Source organism: Oryzias latipes, chromosome 13 (assembly GCF_053564925.1).
Source record: "Oryzias latipes strain Hd-rR chromosome 13, Olatipes_Hd-rR_3.1".
NCBI lineage: Eukaryota > Metazoa > Chordata > Actinopteri > Beloniformes > Adrianichthyidae > Oryzias > Oryzias latipes.
This window is the reverse complement of record NC_136249.1, coordinates 29,883,781-29,898,533: the sequence shown is the minus strand read 5'-3', so window position 1 is coordinate 29,898,533 and position 14,753 is coordinate 29,883,781. Positions and strand designations below refer to the sequence as shown.

Genomic DNA, 14,753 nt, shown 5'->3' with positions numbered 1-14,753 from the left:
AAAGAAAAGCTCCAAATAAAGAACCAAAATTTGGTCTCAGCGTTAGACTTTACTCATCTGGGAATTCACGTGCTAAAAAGTTAGTTCTGAAAATCCCAAAGCCGCCGTTTCATCATAGATCATTTTGCAGAGGGCAAATGGAGGACGTGTTAGGGGAAAGTCATGAGGTGAAGCATCTGGACTCAGCGTGACATCTTCTGTGCTTCAGGCTCCTTCAGGGTCTTAGATAAGAAGATTCTTTGGTGTGTTTAACCATCAACAAAATATCTTAAAGGCTCACGCAGATCATCTTTTGAGTTATTTTAAAATTGTCCCCAGAAGTCTCTTAATTATGATGGTTACATTTTTAGCCCCAAATCCTGTCTCGTTCTCTAAGACACAGTTTCTGCAGAGTGGCAGGATTTCTTTAGAAAGTCACCTGAGTTGTGGGCGGGACCGTTGGCGCAGAGCAACCCCGCCCCCTTCCCCTCCCCACTGCTAAGAGTTTACAGCAGGAAGCTCGTGGCTCGGCGAACAACAACACAGCTACGGCACCTGATTCACACCCATTTGGGTAAATTCTCAGAAATGCAATTTGAAGGTCAATTTTCTTTACAAATGTTCTCTATCATTGGAAAAATGCTGCAAGAACATGTTAAAAACATCACAAACACCATTTTTATTGGAGTGAGTGTTTAAATAGTCTGCTTCAAACGAATCATAAAGCTTAGGGAAAAAAGGATTTTACCTTAATTTGGCAGAATCTAGGAAGACAATCTGACCATATTATGACATTTATCAGCAAATGCGGTTTCTGACACATAACAGTAATGTTATTGACCAAAATCCTGGTCTAAGAATTTAATCACAAAAATGTTCTTCTTAATCTTAAAATGAAAAATAGGTTTTACAGGAATGAGGCATTTATTTTTGTGAGCTCAATTCAGAATAATGGAAAAAAATAGTCACTTTCAAAATGATCATCCTTTCAGAAATTTGTAGGTAATGCTGTAAACTTTCGGCTTTACAACTGACAATAATAATTGGAAGATTTAGGATCTGGGCTCCAACATGCCCACTACTTACATTTACTTTGGTCTCCCTTAAAAGGTCTTTGTTGAAGTTTTGGGTCATAAACATTTTGGAAGATCCAGTAGTGATGAAGTGGTCAAATATTTCTTGTTATTTTTCCTCTAAATGTTAATAAAATTCAGTTTCTGATTGGGATAAAATTGGCTGAGTCAAATTGTCCCCTCAATATTACACTCCCACTACGGCTCAGGTATGTTAAGTAAACACAGTTTGAACTAGTGTTCAAACTGTGTTTACTTAACCTACCTGAGCTGTTTAGAAGGCGTGCTTTGTTAGCTGAAGAAATGTCCTTTGAACAAATGTTTGGACGTCTTGAACTTTTGACCCCGTACAGGTTTTTTTTGTACAAATTCTGTCCTGTGCACTTACACACAGATAAGTTCCACTCATCATTCTTTTGAGCTCTTTGGAAAGAGTTCCCAGTGGGCCTTTTAATGACAATTATGCCATTTTTTTTAGCCAAAATCCCACCAGCCAATTCATTTTTCTCTTAAGATGCAAACTATCTTTTATAGGAATGAAGCAAAACTTCTGGGAACAAAATTCATAATATTTAGGAAAAAAATATAATTCTTAAAATGGTCATCCTTTTAAAAGTTGTAGCTTTCTGTTTTATGGCGGGAGACTATTATTGGAAGTTCCAAGTCAATTTGGAAAATTTGCTTGGAGAAATCTAAAATCTGAAGTCTAACATCTTTATCTAAACGTTTACTTTGGTCCACCTTAAAAGGTTTTCGTGCCAGGGTCATAAACTTTTTGGAAGATCCAGTCGTGATAGAGCAGTCACATATTTCTTGGTATGATTCCTTAAAATGTCAACAAAATATTTTTTCTAATTGGGATAGACAAAAAAGGCTACGTTAAATTGTCCGCTCAGCACTACACTCCCACTTCCGTGCTTCACAGTTTGAACAAGTTTTCAGGATTGAAGTGTTTACTTAACCAACCTGACCGGTTTAGAAGGGCTGCTGTGTCAGCTGCAAAAATGTCTTTCGAACAAATGTTTTGGACGTTGTGAACTTTTGACCCCATACGGGTTTGTTTCGTACAGATTCTGTCCTGTGCATTCACACACAGATGATGCAAAAAACACTCTCCGGGTGGAGACAGTGACGTTCCTTTATTTACTACGTTTTTTGGAACAGACTTCCTTCTCCCTGGAGATGAGTTGCTGCAGACTTCCACAAAGACCTTTTTTTGGCATGATTAGATCACTTCCCACCAACAGCCTCTCTCAGCTGAATGTTCAAACATGAGCTGCTCACTATTTGACAAAGTCGGCGCTGATGCTTTCTGAGGTTTGAAATTCAAAAGAGAAAAACTTTCATATTAGATTTTATACAAAATAAAATAGTCTGACAAAAATTTATGAATAATTTGAACGGTTTTCTGTATTTTCAGGGCTCGGTGTGAGAGTTTCTCGTGGCCACTAAATTGGACCCGAACCACAGGTCTCTTTTGTTTTACTACAGAAGAAAAAACCTCTTCTTTTAGCAAAAAATTAGTGTGAAAATGTGTTTTCTTGCAGCAATATTTCAGAAACACGCACTGAAAAAGAAAAAAACAAGAATGTCCGACTTATAACAGGAGGAGAGCCTCACAAAAACCAAGACTAATAAAGACTGCCATTAGCACAGACACAAGAAAAACATCATTATGCAAGCAAATGACTTCATTATAGGGTAAACCCTGCTGTAAATGTGAAGCATGAGGCTGCAGAGCCCCTCTTTTCCTGTCTGTGTGTTACGTAGTTTTCTGAGTGTAAAAGGAGAACACTTTAAAGTAAAGGATAATGCTGCTGGAGATGCTGATAGATTAGTTAATAGCTAAACCCTGAAAAAAAGATTTCTAAATAAAATGATAACAGGATGGGCTGTGGATGGATGGGATGGCTTCAGCCTTGCTGTGCTGAACCAGCTTCAATCATTGCTCTAATTGCTCCATAGACAAAGTCTCTGTTTGTTATTCTGCTGGGCCGGCCGGACACGTTCTCTGTGGTGGGAAACATCAAAAATAGCAGCCCGGTGTGCTTACTCGCACTAGGAAGCGGCTAGTGGATCGATACAGAGCCGATCATGTGACCAAGGTGGGCGTAAATAGGCGGGGGAGAAGCAGTGCCTGCAAGACTCATCTGAAGCCCCCACCTCCTGTCATAACGGCTCATATCTGTCAGTGGGCGGGGAATGAATACCAAGCATGAATAATAGATCATCACCGATATTTTTAGGTGAGCCCAGCCTACAATCTCATCTCTGTATTCTTGCTTTTTACTTATTTATGGCTGCATCTTGTGAGGGAGACAAGAGTATTACTCAACGCCCCACGCCTCCCCCTCTGTCCAGTGAAGTACCGCCAAACGCAGAGTGCTTTTTGAAAGCCAGAAAAAAAAATGTCAATGAGGGAAAATGTCACGATGCTTCTCTCGAGCATCAGCTGACGCATTTTTTTTTCTTTTGCAGAAAGCCGCTGACAAAGTGGCCGACTGCGTTTGATCGCGAAAACACGTCAGACTCAAACGGCAGACTCTGGTCTGCTGACAGGACGGAAACATCTGGACGCTTCAGTCGACACTCAAATTAAGCCCAAACGTTGTCTGTGCATAAAACATGATGCAGCAGTGGGATAAGTGCCTGGGCTGTGCATGCCATTGTTGTGCTATTTATTTTAACCCGTTTTTTTAAACTACCCCTTAAACACACGAGGTTCTCATTAGTAACCACTGCCCTTACAGGTGAATACGGGCTGTCAGCGGGAGAAAAACCTGGACAGGGCACACAGGTGACCCGCATAAAATTTTAAGATCGTAGGCAAATGGAGCTAAAATGTTTATGCAGATTCTTTTCTATAGACATGCTGCGAGCCAGAGGTCTTAGCGAACACCTAAACAGCATGTAATGGTGAAATAGGAGAGACGCAGGCATGTCCTCTGGATTTTTCTGCTTTTAAAACCCACCAGTTGATGCACACTACACAAGGAGCCCATTAGTGCTGTTCATGAGTTAAGTATGGGCTCCTTACGGCAAGCCTGACTGTTACAATTTAGGAAATTAGACAATCAGAATGTGGTTTGTGTGGGCGTCCTACAAGCACTTAGATATCAGGTGCAACTTCATAATGACTAGAGTGTGGCTTAAGGGCATCGTACGATAGCCTCATCTGTACCTTACAAGTGTGTGCAACCTGCATAATAACCCTTACAATGCTCTTATGACAGGTGTCATGACATCCCCTAAGGTGACCGCACAAACCTCAAGGGAACTGCAAGACACACCTGCGTTCCCCTTACGATGCGGCCAATCCACTCTATAACCCTTCACGGACCAGAACAACAGCAAAGCCAGCAGCCCCTTTACAGGTCAACCCCCTGTGTAAGGCCATGTGACTAAGGCTTGACGTGATTCCAGCTGATTCTAACACACAGAAATTGCATTATTGGAATTACATTGATTGCGTAAATGGTCAAAGAGTTGCGGTGTGCCAAAGAGTGTTAAAGGGTTCAAATCAAGACACTTTTTGGTGTGTTTGACTGAGACGGTAAAAGCTTTAACCCTTTCACAACCTCAGTTTTAGCTCCAGTGCTGACATTCCTTGGACTGCCGTCACTCTTCAACCGTTCATGCAATTAACGTACTTCCAGTGGATCCTAAAGCAGACAAAAGCAGCGTTGATACACAACACTTTACAGTGGTCACATTTTTACACAATCAATGTAAATCGTCCTTTTCGCTGATAAGCAACAAAGCAGCTTTACTACACATCAGAATCGGCTGATTTACATCGATTACGAAATGCTTTTTTGGGCGTGTTATTTAGGTGTCGCAGCTTGTTAAAGGTTAAAAAAGTATCTAATTCTAGGTCAAAGTTAGTTTCTTTTAGCAGCATAAATGAGTGACACTGCAGGCGATTTAGGGCGAGGAGCAAAAGAGGCTGGATGAGAACACATCCGAGCAGTCGGATGATGTGTCTCCCATAAAAGGATCACTGATTCCAAGGCTGCATGAGGGAGTTAGCCTCCAATGGATTACAGTAAAAGCAATCATCGTACATGAAGATGGGACGCATTTCAAGCTGCAGAACGTTCCAAGCTTTTGTGCCGTGTTTGTCTATCATCACCCGTCCATCACTGACCAAGCTGCCAGCCTCTGCTGTCTCCAGCTAACCATGTCTTTAATGTTTTTGTAAAAGAAAAAACTGCAGGCTGGAGCGTTGTAAACTTTGCTTTGGGCCTGTGTTTCCCCGTGTTTGACGCTTTGGAATCAAGACACTGCTGTTTGGATAATCCTAACTATGGACTTTGAAATCTTCGTGTAACGGCTTCTTTAAAAAACAAACCAAAAACAAAGCCAGCGTATGAGTGTACGTGTTCTGCACGTCACTCACTTGCCATCGAAGGGATTGCTTCCGGGGACGACGTGGGTGCTGTCCCTGCCCACCAGGAAGCGCACTCGGTCGTAGAAGGTCTGGAGGTTGCTGTGCACGGAAGACATCTGCGTCTCCTGGATGATATCCAGGGGTTCTGGGGAGCCGACGCACAATGTGGTGGTGTGGCAGGTCCCCTGCAGACAGCAGTCTGGGTCCATGCAGTCCACCAGGCCATCTGACGAGGTCAAAGAGGTCACAGGCAAATGGATTCATTAACACACATGGCAGAATAAACACAGGGACTGTGTGACATTGTAGAAAAAAATGTCCAGACACCTTAGCCCAGTGGTCTCCAACCTCTTACCCCAGTTTGAGGGTTTATCTTCATCCTGTGCAAAATATCTGGAGCTGCTTCAAACTTTACTGTACTCTAGATTTCATGTAGGAACCATAACAATGTGATCTAGATTTTCCCTTGACCCATAACTGGCAGAGTGGGCTAACTTCAGCCTCGCCTGACTGTTAATGTGCGACAAAAAAAAGGTGTTTTCTAAATATAATGAGAATAATTGTGACCCTTTAAAAAACCTTTTTAGCAGTATCCTCGTAGCTGCTGATTATACTGCATTATTGTTATGGTTTGTGGTAACAACTGTTGCAATAAATCTCTTTTTGGAGTAAAGACTGCTGGTTTTTGTCTGTTAAATGCAGATTCATTTTATTTTGAATTCAAAGGTTTTTCTATTGTTTCCTCTGTGGCTCTTTTCTGTGCGTAGAAATTGTCCTAATAAATTTCCTTTTTGTTAACTTTTGCTAGCTCAGGGGTTTCAATTTAGCTGTCAGCCGCTTTAAGAAAGATGCATTTTGAATAGGTGACAGAGCGCCTTGACATGCGTCAAGAATGAGTCGGATGTGGTGGAGAGAATCTTTTCAAAATAAAAACTACTGGATTATAGAATCAGATTAGAAATAAAAGGGGATAAATGTTGTTTCTGTTTTTCTCCTGTTTGGCCCAGTGGGTTGGTACTGGTCCACAGCCCGTGGGTTGGGGACCACTGCCATAAACTATTGTAGATAAAAATGTTGTAAAAACTTGTAATAAACACCAACTGATTTGGTAAAATCAATGTTGATTCTTTTGTTTCTCTTTCCAAAGCACTTTTGGATGTGGCTTTCTCTTATAAACACGACTTCAATCTCTGACAAATCCATTTCATTGATTTGGAGTAGTTGAGGGGTTGAATTGGTTTGTGATCTTATTTCCCTTAAACTCCCAGCTCTATTTGCAACAAACACACTCTGACTCCACCTTTTGTTGTTTGTGGACCTTTTGAATTTGGAAAAATAGCTTGTATTCATCTGGGGCTCGTTGGGCGAGTCAATCGCTTACCTGTGTTTGGGATTCTACATCTGTCATGAGGGGTGAGGGTTTTACCAAGCATGTTATGCTACGTTCACACCGGGCATGTGACGTGGTTTCTTAAATACTCTCTTTAACACACTCTTGATCATACATTTAGCCCATGGTGTCCACACTGGACTGTCGCTACCTGATACCAGCACATGTTCAACACCTACAGTTGGAGGAGACCTCTCAAAGTGTCAAGGTGGTGCAAATCCATTGAATCTTGCCCTGGCCTCTTTCTTTCACAGCTTGATTCTGAAGCACGAAAGACTTAATGTCATAAAATTCCACGATCTACAGTTGTTAGTTACTCCTCCGTGATCAGTTTTTAAACGTTTGGTACTTCTGTCAATTAAAAGGGACACCATCCATATGGCACTACCAAATCAGAGTCTCTGATTGGTTGATGCTTGTAGGTGGCAGGGCAACCACTAAAGCTACATCCAGCTCAGTGGCCTTGTAGTAGAGTGTCTGCCCTGTGACTGGAAGGTCGTGAGTTCAAATAAGTCATACAAAGACAAATGAGTCATACAAAGACTCTAAAATTGGGACCCACCGCCTCCCTGCTTGACACTCAGCATTAAAGGGTTGAATTGGGGGGTTACTCCACCAAATGGTTCCAAAGCGGCTGTGTCTGCAGCTCACCGCTCCTCCAGGGGATGGGTCAAATGCGGAGAACAAATTTCACACACCTAGGTGTGTGACAGCTAATTGTTCTTTAACTTTACATTCATGCCGCCCTCCGCAGCTACACAAGTTTCTACGACTTTTGTTGGGCTCTTCGTACAACACAAGCGGCTGCTGAACGCACTTCAGGCTAAACCAACTTGAACTTTGACCAATAAGAGACTCAGATTTGGGAGTGACGTATGGATGGTGTCTGTCTGAATTTACGGAATCACCAACTGTTTGAAAATTGATCACGGAGGAGACATTAATAACTGCGCATAGTGGTAGAAATGTGTAGCGTCAACGCAAGAATTTTAAACTGTGGAAGCTGTAACGCGTTTTTACATAGACTTTTCTTTGGAAGCGCTCGCTTGAACACACGCGGTGAACGGAAGGGCAGCGTGAACGTAGCTTTAGGGGTTGCCTGTCATGTTAAAGGCAACAGATACAGATCCATGTTGCTCACATGGATCATAATTAGGACTCCATGCCCTCCATCAGCCTCAGGAGAAAAACAATTCTCCAAAGAAAGTTGCAGTGCCGCGCTCTTTCCTCTGTAGTTGGGCTCCACAGCCTTCCCATTTGCTTCCAGGCGCTTATCTGTCCAGATGGGTGATAAAGATAAAGCCTGCTGCTGGGAGTTAGTCAAATCCCTCGCAGCACTTTACTTTTTTTCCACTGAGAGTATTGGGGTCCCTGTAAAGGTGATGGGCAGACCGCTAGAAGCTAGAGCAAAACTGGAGATGAGAATGAAGTCCAAAGGAGAGGAAGTCACGTTTCCCATTTGGCCTCAGGAGTGGAGCGCCCCCCCCGGCTAGATCTGCGTGTTTGTGCCTGGCTCTGCTCAGGGCTAGTTAGAAGGAAGAGCTAAGACTTCCTCCTGGGGCCCTCGAATGTTCAGGGCCGCGGGCCAAGTACTCTGCTTTTCAAATAAAAACTTGTACCGGTGTCTTCCCTCTTTAACACTTCAAACATCAAACGCCCTGGTGGGGTCTCGGTGATCAGATCAAGAGTGTGTTTTTCTCTGTACATAAATAGACTGTGCCATAAATTGTGACCACTTTGTTCCTTTTCTTTGGTCACAACCGCAGTGGGATTTTGGAAGGGTTTGGTGCGAGGGTTGGATCTGTCTGACAGCCAGGAATCGCACAGCTTCAGGCGCTCGGCGATGACTCCTCACAGTCACCCCCATCACTGTGAAACTTCCTTACTCGTGTACAAAAAAAAAGGCTGCAAAAATTCAACCAAACTTCATATTACGACGATATTTTCTTTCTATGTACAAATTATAAAACTGCAATTCAGCCGCACAAATGTCACCTTTACTTTCTGGCCCCACAGGTTCCTGCTTTGTCATGCATTTTGCTGCACATCATTATGCACCTCTTAGATCCATATGCTTATTTGGGATTCTTTTTGCCCCCTCTTCTGTGCTCCAAGCAGTCACCCCCATCCCCCTTCTTCCTGTAAATCCCGAGGTTTGCTGAAGGTTTCTCTCGTTAAAAGCGAGTTTGCTCCTGGCACTTCGGAAAGCCGCTCCACGAGGCTCTCGAGCGCAAAAAAAGTGGTTAATCTTACTGTCAAATCCTGTGTTTCTGACTTTTACCTCCATCGTTGTCCTTGCCATCACTGCAGGCAGTCTCCATGGAGGTGTCACAGCCAGGGCCCCTCCAGCCCAGCTGGCATACGCAATACCAGCCGCCGTTACCCAGAGTGCACCTACCATTGCCGTTGCACAAACCAGGGCAGCCCTCTGTGTAACAAAAAATAAAAAAGGAACAAAAGAAAAGGTCAAAATAAGATCATGAATAGCAGGAAAAAAAAAGTAGAACTTGTTTGTTCTCTAATGGATTCAAGTCGTGCAAAGGTTATCGGGAAGGATCTGCTGAAACAAATCAGCAGGATACACTTTTTTCACAAAGTTTCTAATATCCGACAATCAGATAAATGCTCTTTTAAATCAATGCACACTTTTTACTACAGTCGATTATGTGAACCAACACAGCCGGGTAAGGAGATATCGAATATCCGCTCCCATTTCGTCTTGTTTATGTGCCTCTTTCTCAGCAGAAACCTTTAGAACCCTTTATAAGCTATCATAATTGCTACACACATTTTTGAGACCCCCTTTCAATGGCGTGATCAAAACCCTGTTTTTAAAAGCAGTGTCACACAGCCACAATGTGCATTTTGTGAATATTGCACGGATGAAAATGAGTCATGTGATAGATGTGGAAAAAGTGAGAAAAGTTGTAGTCTTTATGTGAAATTATCAAAGATGTATCACAAACGAATCACGACAAAACCACCCAAGAAGTTCGAATGAACCACGCAAAAAACACAATACGCTAATCGTTCATGAACTGTGTGTGATTATTGCAACATTTATATGCAATTCATTAGAAATTCCTGCGTCAATTACGTAATTTTAACGTGATGTTTGCTGCGTTTACGCCATACGAACGTCATACATTGGTGGTACATGCGTGAAAAGTCTGTTTGACAAAAATGGAAAGCCACAAATTTGCGTATGCAACTCACAAAAATCACACACGATTGCATAAGATTTCCGTAATGATTGCGTAAACAAAATGTAAGTAGTTGCTGTGTGACATGGCCTCAACTTGGTCCATGTTTTCTACCCTGTAGTACACTTTCCTTCCACAGGGGCAGTAGAGGGCAGTAGAGGGCCTTTTCCTGTTCAAAACAGGCTGTCTTTATGGAAATGCAAAAACACTTTTGGCTAGAAAGGTTTTGCTAATTTCTAAAACTTTATGGTAAGCATTAGATATTTGTTGTTATTCTTTTTTTTTTTAAATCACTACTTGCTGTATTGAAATAATGTAAAATTAGTTAATAATTAGTTCCTTCTGGCAAGTTAAAAATGTGTGTATTAAATTTGAGATAGCGGGTAAGTCAAGTGATTTTGTCTCTCAAACCTCTGGGTCAAAATATTTGCATCTTAAACTAACGTTGTTGTGAGCAATCACCAAATCACCCAACAGCAGATGATAACTTATACTATCTTTACCTAATTACAAAGGGATATTGCACATTTTTTGGATGGATTAAAAGGTTTTTAAGAAATCCTAATTCCAAAAAATATTAACTTACTGTCACTGTTTGATGTAGCGGGCTTAATAGGGTCAAGATACAGTATTACCATTTGAGCTGTGTTAATATAACAAAATAAACAATAAAAAATGTTAGCACACTATTTGCAGATTATCTCTGTGAGCCAACAGAATTGGTGCTGCGTCATTACCAGCAGCAGAAGGCTGCATAAAGTGTCTCGGTCTGAATGACTCAGGCTGAGTTGCTTTCGGCATGGGCGGACTAACTGCATCAGACGTGCAACTCCAGGGAATCTTCGGGCAAATTTGGTTGCTACGAGGGCACGGGTGAGGGGATTATCCTGCCGACTTCTCTGAAGACGCTTGATGCTTGACCGCGTGTACGCAGCCCGGGAAGATAAAATGCTAAAAGACAAGTCTGTCACAGTTTGTGCTGTTAACATGTTGCCTTGATAGCGAGAATGCTAAGATGACCCATTTTCTCAACTAGAGAGACAAGGGCAGCTGTCTCTTCTCGGTGCTCCGACATCACACAGACAAGAGTAGGAGGAGGAGGAGGAGGAGGAGTGGGAAGAGGAAGAAAAGAGGAGAGGAAGGTGCAGCAGCGGACAGGAGATGCTCCAACATCGGCTGATGGATGCAACAGAGTGAGGATGGGATTACGACATGACTCACAGTGCAGATCAATGAAACATCCCCATGTTTTTACAGTCCTGCATCAACCCAGAAAAGAAATGGCCAAGCATCTAAAAATCTAATTTTGTGAACATTTGTGAGCGTAAACTCAGCAACTGCAAACATCTTTTTTCATTCTTTGTTCAGGTAAAGCATTTTTGAGTTACTGACTTCTAAACAGGATTGGATTACGTAGACATTGCTTGTGTCATTTTTGTCATTTTGAGCATTATAACAAAATAGCTGTCTATAAAACACATGCTAAATGTAAAGATGATGGAAATTGGGTGCTGATGGGACTACATTTAAACTATTTCAAATATTTCATCAACTAATAATTTCCCCATATATAGTGGTCAAAGACAGTCCAAAATAACCTTTTTCTAATTATTTGTGCGTTTTTAAGTTATTAAACAGTCAAAATTTGTTAAAAAATGTTTTTCGTTGTTGCATTAATTAGATTGTAAAACACATGTTAATGTGATGAAAGTTGGCTGCTAATTGCACTACAATCAAATTATTTTAAGATATTTCTTTATGTTGCAGAACCTGAAATGTATGCAGCAATATTATATTTAATGCTGACAATGCTGGTTTCTAACACTAAAATCTCTTCTTTAAACTTCCAAGTTTACGTCAAAATTGATTATAAAAAGCCCAATAACCTTAAAGATCCACTCCTATGAAATTGTATTTTTTAACTTGTTCTTGTTGAAGTTTTCTGATGGAGGACATCTATGTAGAAAAATTAAGCTTCAAATAGTGTTTATGTGTATTGCTTTATTTCAATTGTCAGGAGGAGACAAAAAAAAAAGCTTTTTGAAAAAGATCGTCTTTGTGATGTAAATCCACTGGGCGGGCCACAGGCTCCCTGCTCTGCTCCATTCTGATGCATCTCCTTTTCTACGTATAGATCCATGTACGGCTGGATCCAATACTGCTCACCATTTTTGTTGCACCGCTGTTGTTAGGTTGGGAGTGTGAGGGGCTGTAAGCTAGCAGGAGAACGTGTAAACTAATGCTGGGTATCACCAATAATTTCCACAACCGATTTGATTTGATTCGATTTTGAATTTACTCAGTTTACACATGTAGACATATTTGTATGGAAATACATTAACAACCTATATGTTTAGAAGATATTCATGTGAAAATGATTCAGTTCACATACTGTTACATTTATGAGTGAAATAAACAAATGAGATTGTTAACACCATATGGTGTTACATGGTTTCTCAAACGGAGAAGCTCCAACAAAAATGTCCTGATCATTATGTTCTGCCTCTCCTGGTCTTTGCAGATCATGTTGTCCTGTTGGCTTCATCGAGCCGGGACCTTCAGCGTGCATTGGTGCGGGATGAGGGTCAGCACCGCTAAATCTGAGGCCATGATAGTTTCAAAGCTTGATCTCACCACATCTCACAAAATCTCGTTGGAGTAGCGTTAGGACACCAAGACATAAAAAGGAAAGGCATAAAAGATCGATCTTTACTCTTATGGATCGATTTTTGATCCATTAAGCTCAGATCCATTCAGATCGATTACAGTGTTCCCCCGCTTAATTACGGTTTCACGTATTTGCAGATTTTTTTTCAGTCACGTGACTCCGGTTCATCCCAAAAACCCAGATTAGACGCTTGAATGAGACTCTTACAAAGGAGGTACTGCACGGGAGGAGGAGGGGTGGAGATGAAGAGCCGATCCGGCGGTGTTGCTGCTAAGGACTATTTCACAGAATCGCTTTAACCAAAGTTTGTGCCCCTGCATAGAGAAATGGCATCAGCTGACTCTGAAGTGGAAAATCGTGGAGAATGATTATCATCCGGATGAATGAATGATGGATGAAGCCGGCCTCTTCTAGAGGAAGATGACCTCTGTCGCTTAACTGATGAAGGAGGAAGCACGGGCTCCTGGTTTTAGGGTACAGAGTGACAGAATAACACCCCTAATAAGCGTTATAGTATACTATGGTACAGTTTACTGCTCAGAATAAAAAAATAAAAAAGTCTTTATGTTGCGTAACATTCCACCGTTCTTTAATAAATGTTTTACAAAGCATTAGAAAAATTCAGAAATGTTTTTGGTTAGTAAGGATCAGTGACGGACATTCTTCAATTTTATAAACCTAGCCCTAATGTAAACAGAGAACTCTCAGCGACGGGAAAGTGTTTTTCTGTGCTATCGGTCTGTCCACAACTCATAGGCAAAATTGTACTGAATTCCTGCCGTTGTGCAGAAAATATGCCTTAGAGAACAACATTTATTTTTAAAAAGCATAATTAAAATACCACTGGAACACTTTGAAAATACATCAAACGATGGTTAGAGTGGATCCTTAAAGGGGAAATATATTTCTCCATAGTGTCTTCTTCTTGTAATCAATGTGTAAAAAAGCTCAGCTTAATCAGACGTGTTTTTAAACCCCCTTTTCATATTTTTATGGTCTGACCCATTTGTAAAACTAGTCCCATTTTGTTTTTTTCCAACAGCTTTTAACACAAACCCATGACTTGTAAAGTAAATTGCTAATAAATTTAAGTATACTTATTGGCTAGGCTTTTGAAAAACAAAAAACACTAAAAGAAATATTTCTTATATAAACAGTATGAGACATTAAAAATGATTCCTCTATCAAAAAGTTTGACAACGGCTGGGTATTGTTGCTTCAAAGATTTTTTTTTTAGGATAACTTTTGGCATTAGTTTGTCTTTCCCTGCAAAGGCCAGTGGAGCTGGATGATTAATAAGCTCAGAATTCTTGTTATAATGATATATAAAGAACCAATCTGTGTGTTGGCACCATTTCCCCTTTAATTGGCAGTACTTTCTGAGATAAGCCCCTGCAGAGCCCAACCCAAGCCTGCCTGAAACGGCTCCAGACGCCGGGCTGCGAGTGTTCGAGAAACTCCTCTGGCAATCGGTCTAATGCCAGGTGGTCCGCTCCCAAGAAAAAGCGCGAGGGATGTGATGGCGGAGAGGCTCGGTCGCGCCACACCCTGCTTACCCAGCACCCAGCGGACCGTGAGCTCTTTTAATTAGAGAGGATGCAGCCTCAGCACCTATCAGGTTCGGCTCCCAGCTGGACGCACATTTATAATGCATGGCACAGGTTAGGAATCCCGCTTTCAAACATCTCCCTGTTGAGACGGCTAACCAAACGCAAAACCAAACATGTAGCGTATAAAAAAAGCAGCACAACTTGACTTAACAGGTGCGAAGGTGCTAAGTAGCAGTTTCTACAAAGACAGTGAGGAGTGCGGGTGTGTGGAATGAGCTGTTTGGAGCAAAAAGAAGTGAATTTTGTTTGTATGTAGGGGAGAGCATGGCCACTGTGCATGACTTGTTAATGCTGGCTGGACTTACAATGAGAGGAGGGCAAAAAAGGAAGGAAGGAAGGAAGGAAGGAGGAATGTCATACCTTTCACTACCTTATCCAGATAGTGAGCTTGGGAGATAAAAACAGGACACATAAGGGAGGTTTGAACAGTGCCAATTCCA

At 41.5% G+C, this 14,753-nt stretch overlaps 1 protein-coding gene across 21 annotated transcripts in view; it reads right to left on the bottom strand.

Annotated features, from left to right (window-relative positions):
- The window catches only part of tenm4 (teneurin transmembrane protein 4), a 249,886-nt gene that overhangs the window by 61,733 nt on the left and 173,400 nt on the right, over nucleotides 1-14,753 (bottom strand). For 14 of the 21 annotated variants that reach the window (XM_078929945.1, XM_078929943.1, XM_078929946.1 and 11 more), the window contains 3 exons: nucleotides 14,674-14,700; nucleotides 9,114-9,260; nucleotides 5,452-5,668 (listed from right to left, as the gene is read on the bottom strand). In XM_078929945.1, the coding sequence (XP_078786071.1) occupies nucleotides 5,452-5,668; nucleotides 9,114-9,260; nucleotides 14,674-14,700 (391 nt within the window). The remainder of the gene's footprint in view (nucleotides 1-5,451; nucleotides 5,669-9,113; nucleotides 9,261-14,673; nucleotides 14,701-14,753) is intronic. The other 7 variants (XM_023962050.2, XM_078929948.1, XM_023962051.2 and 4 more) reach the window with 1 other exon arrangement.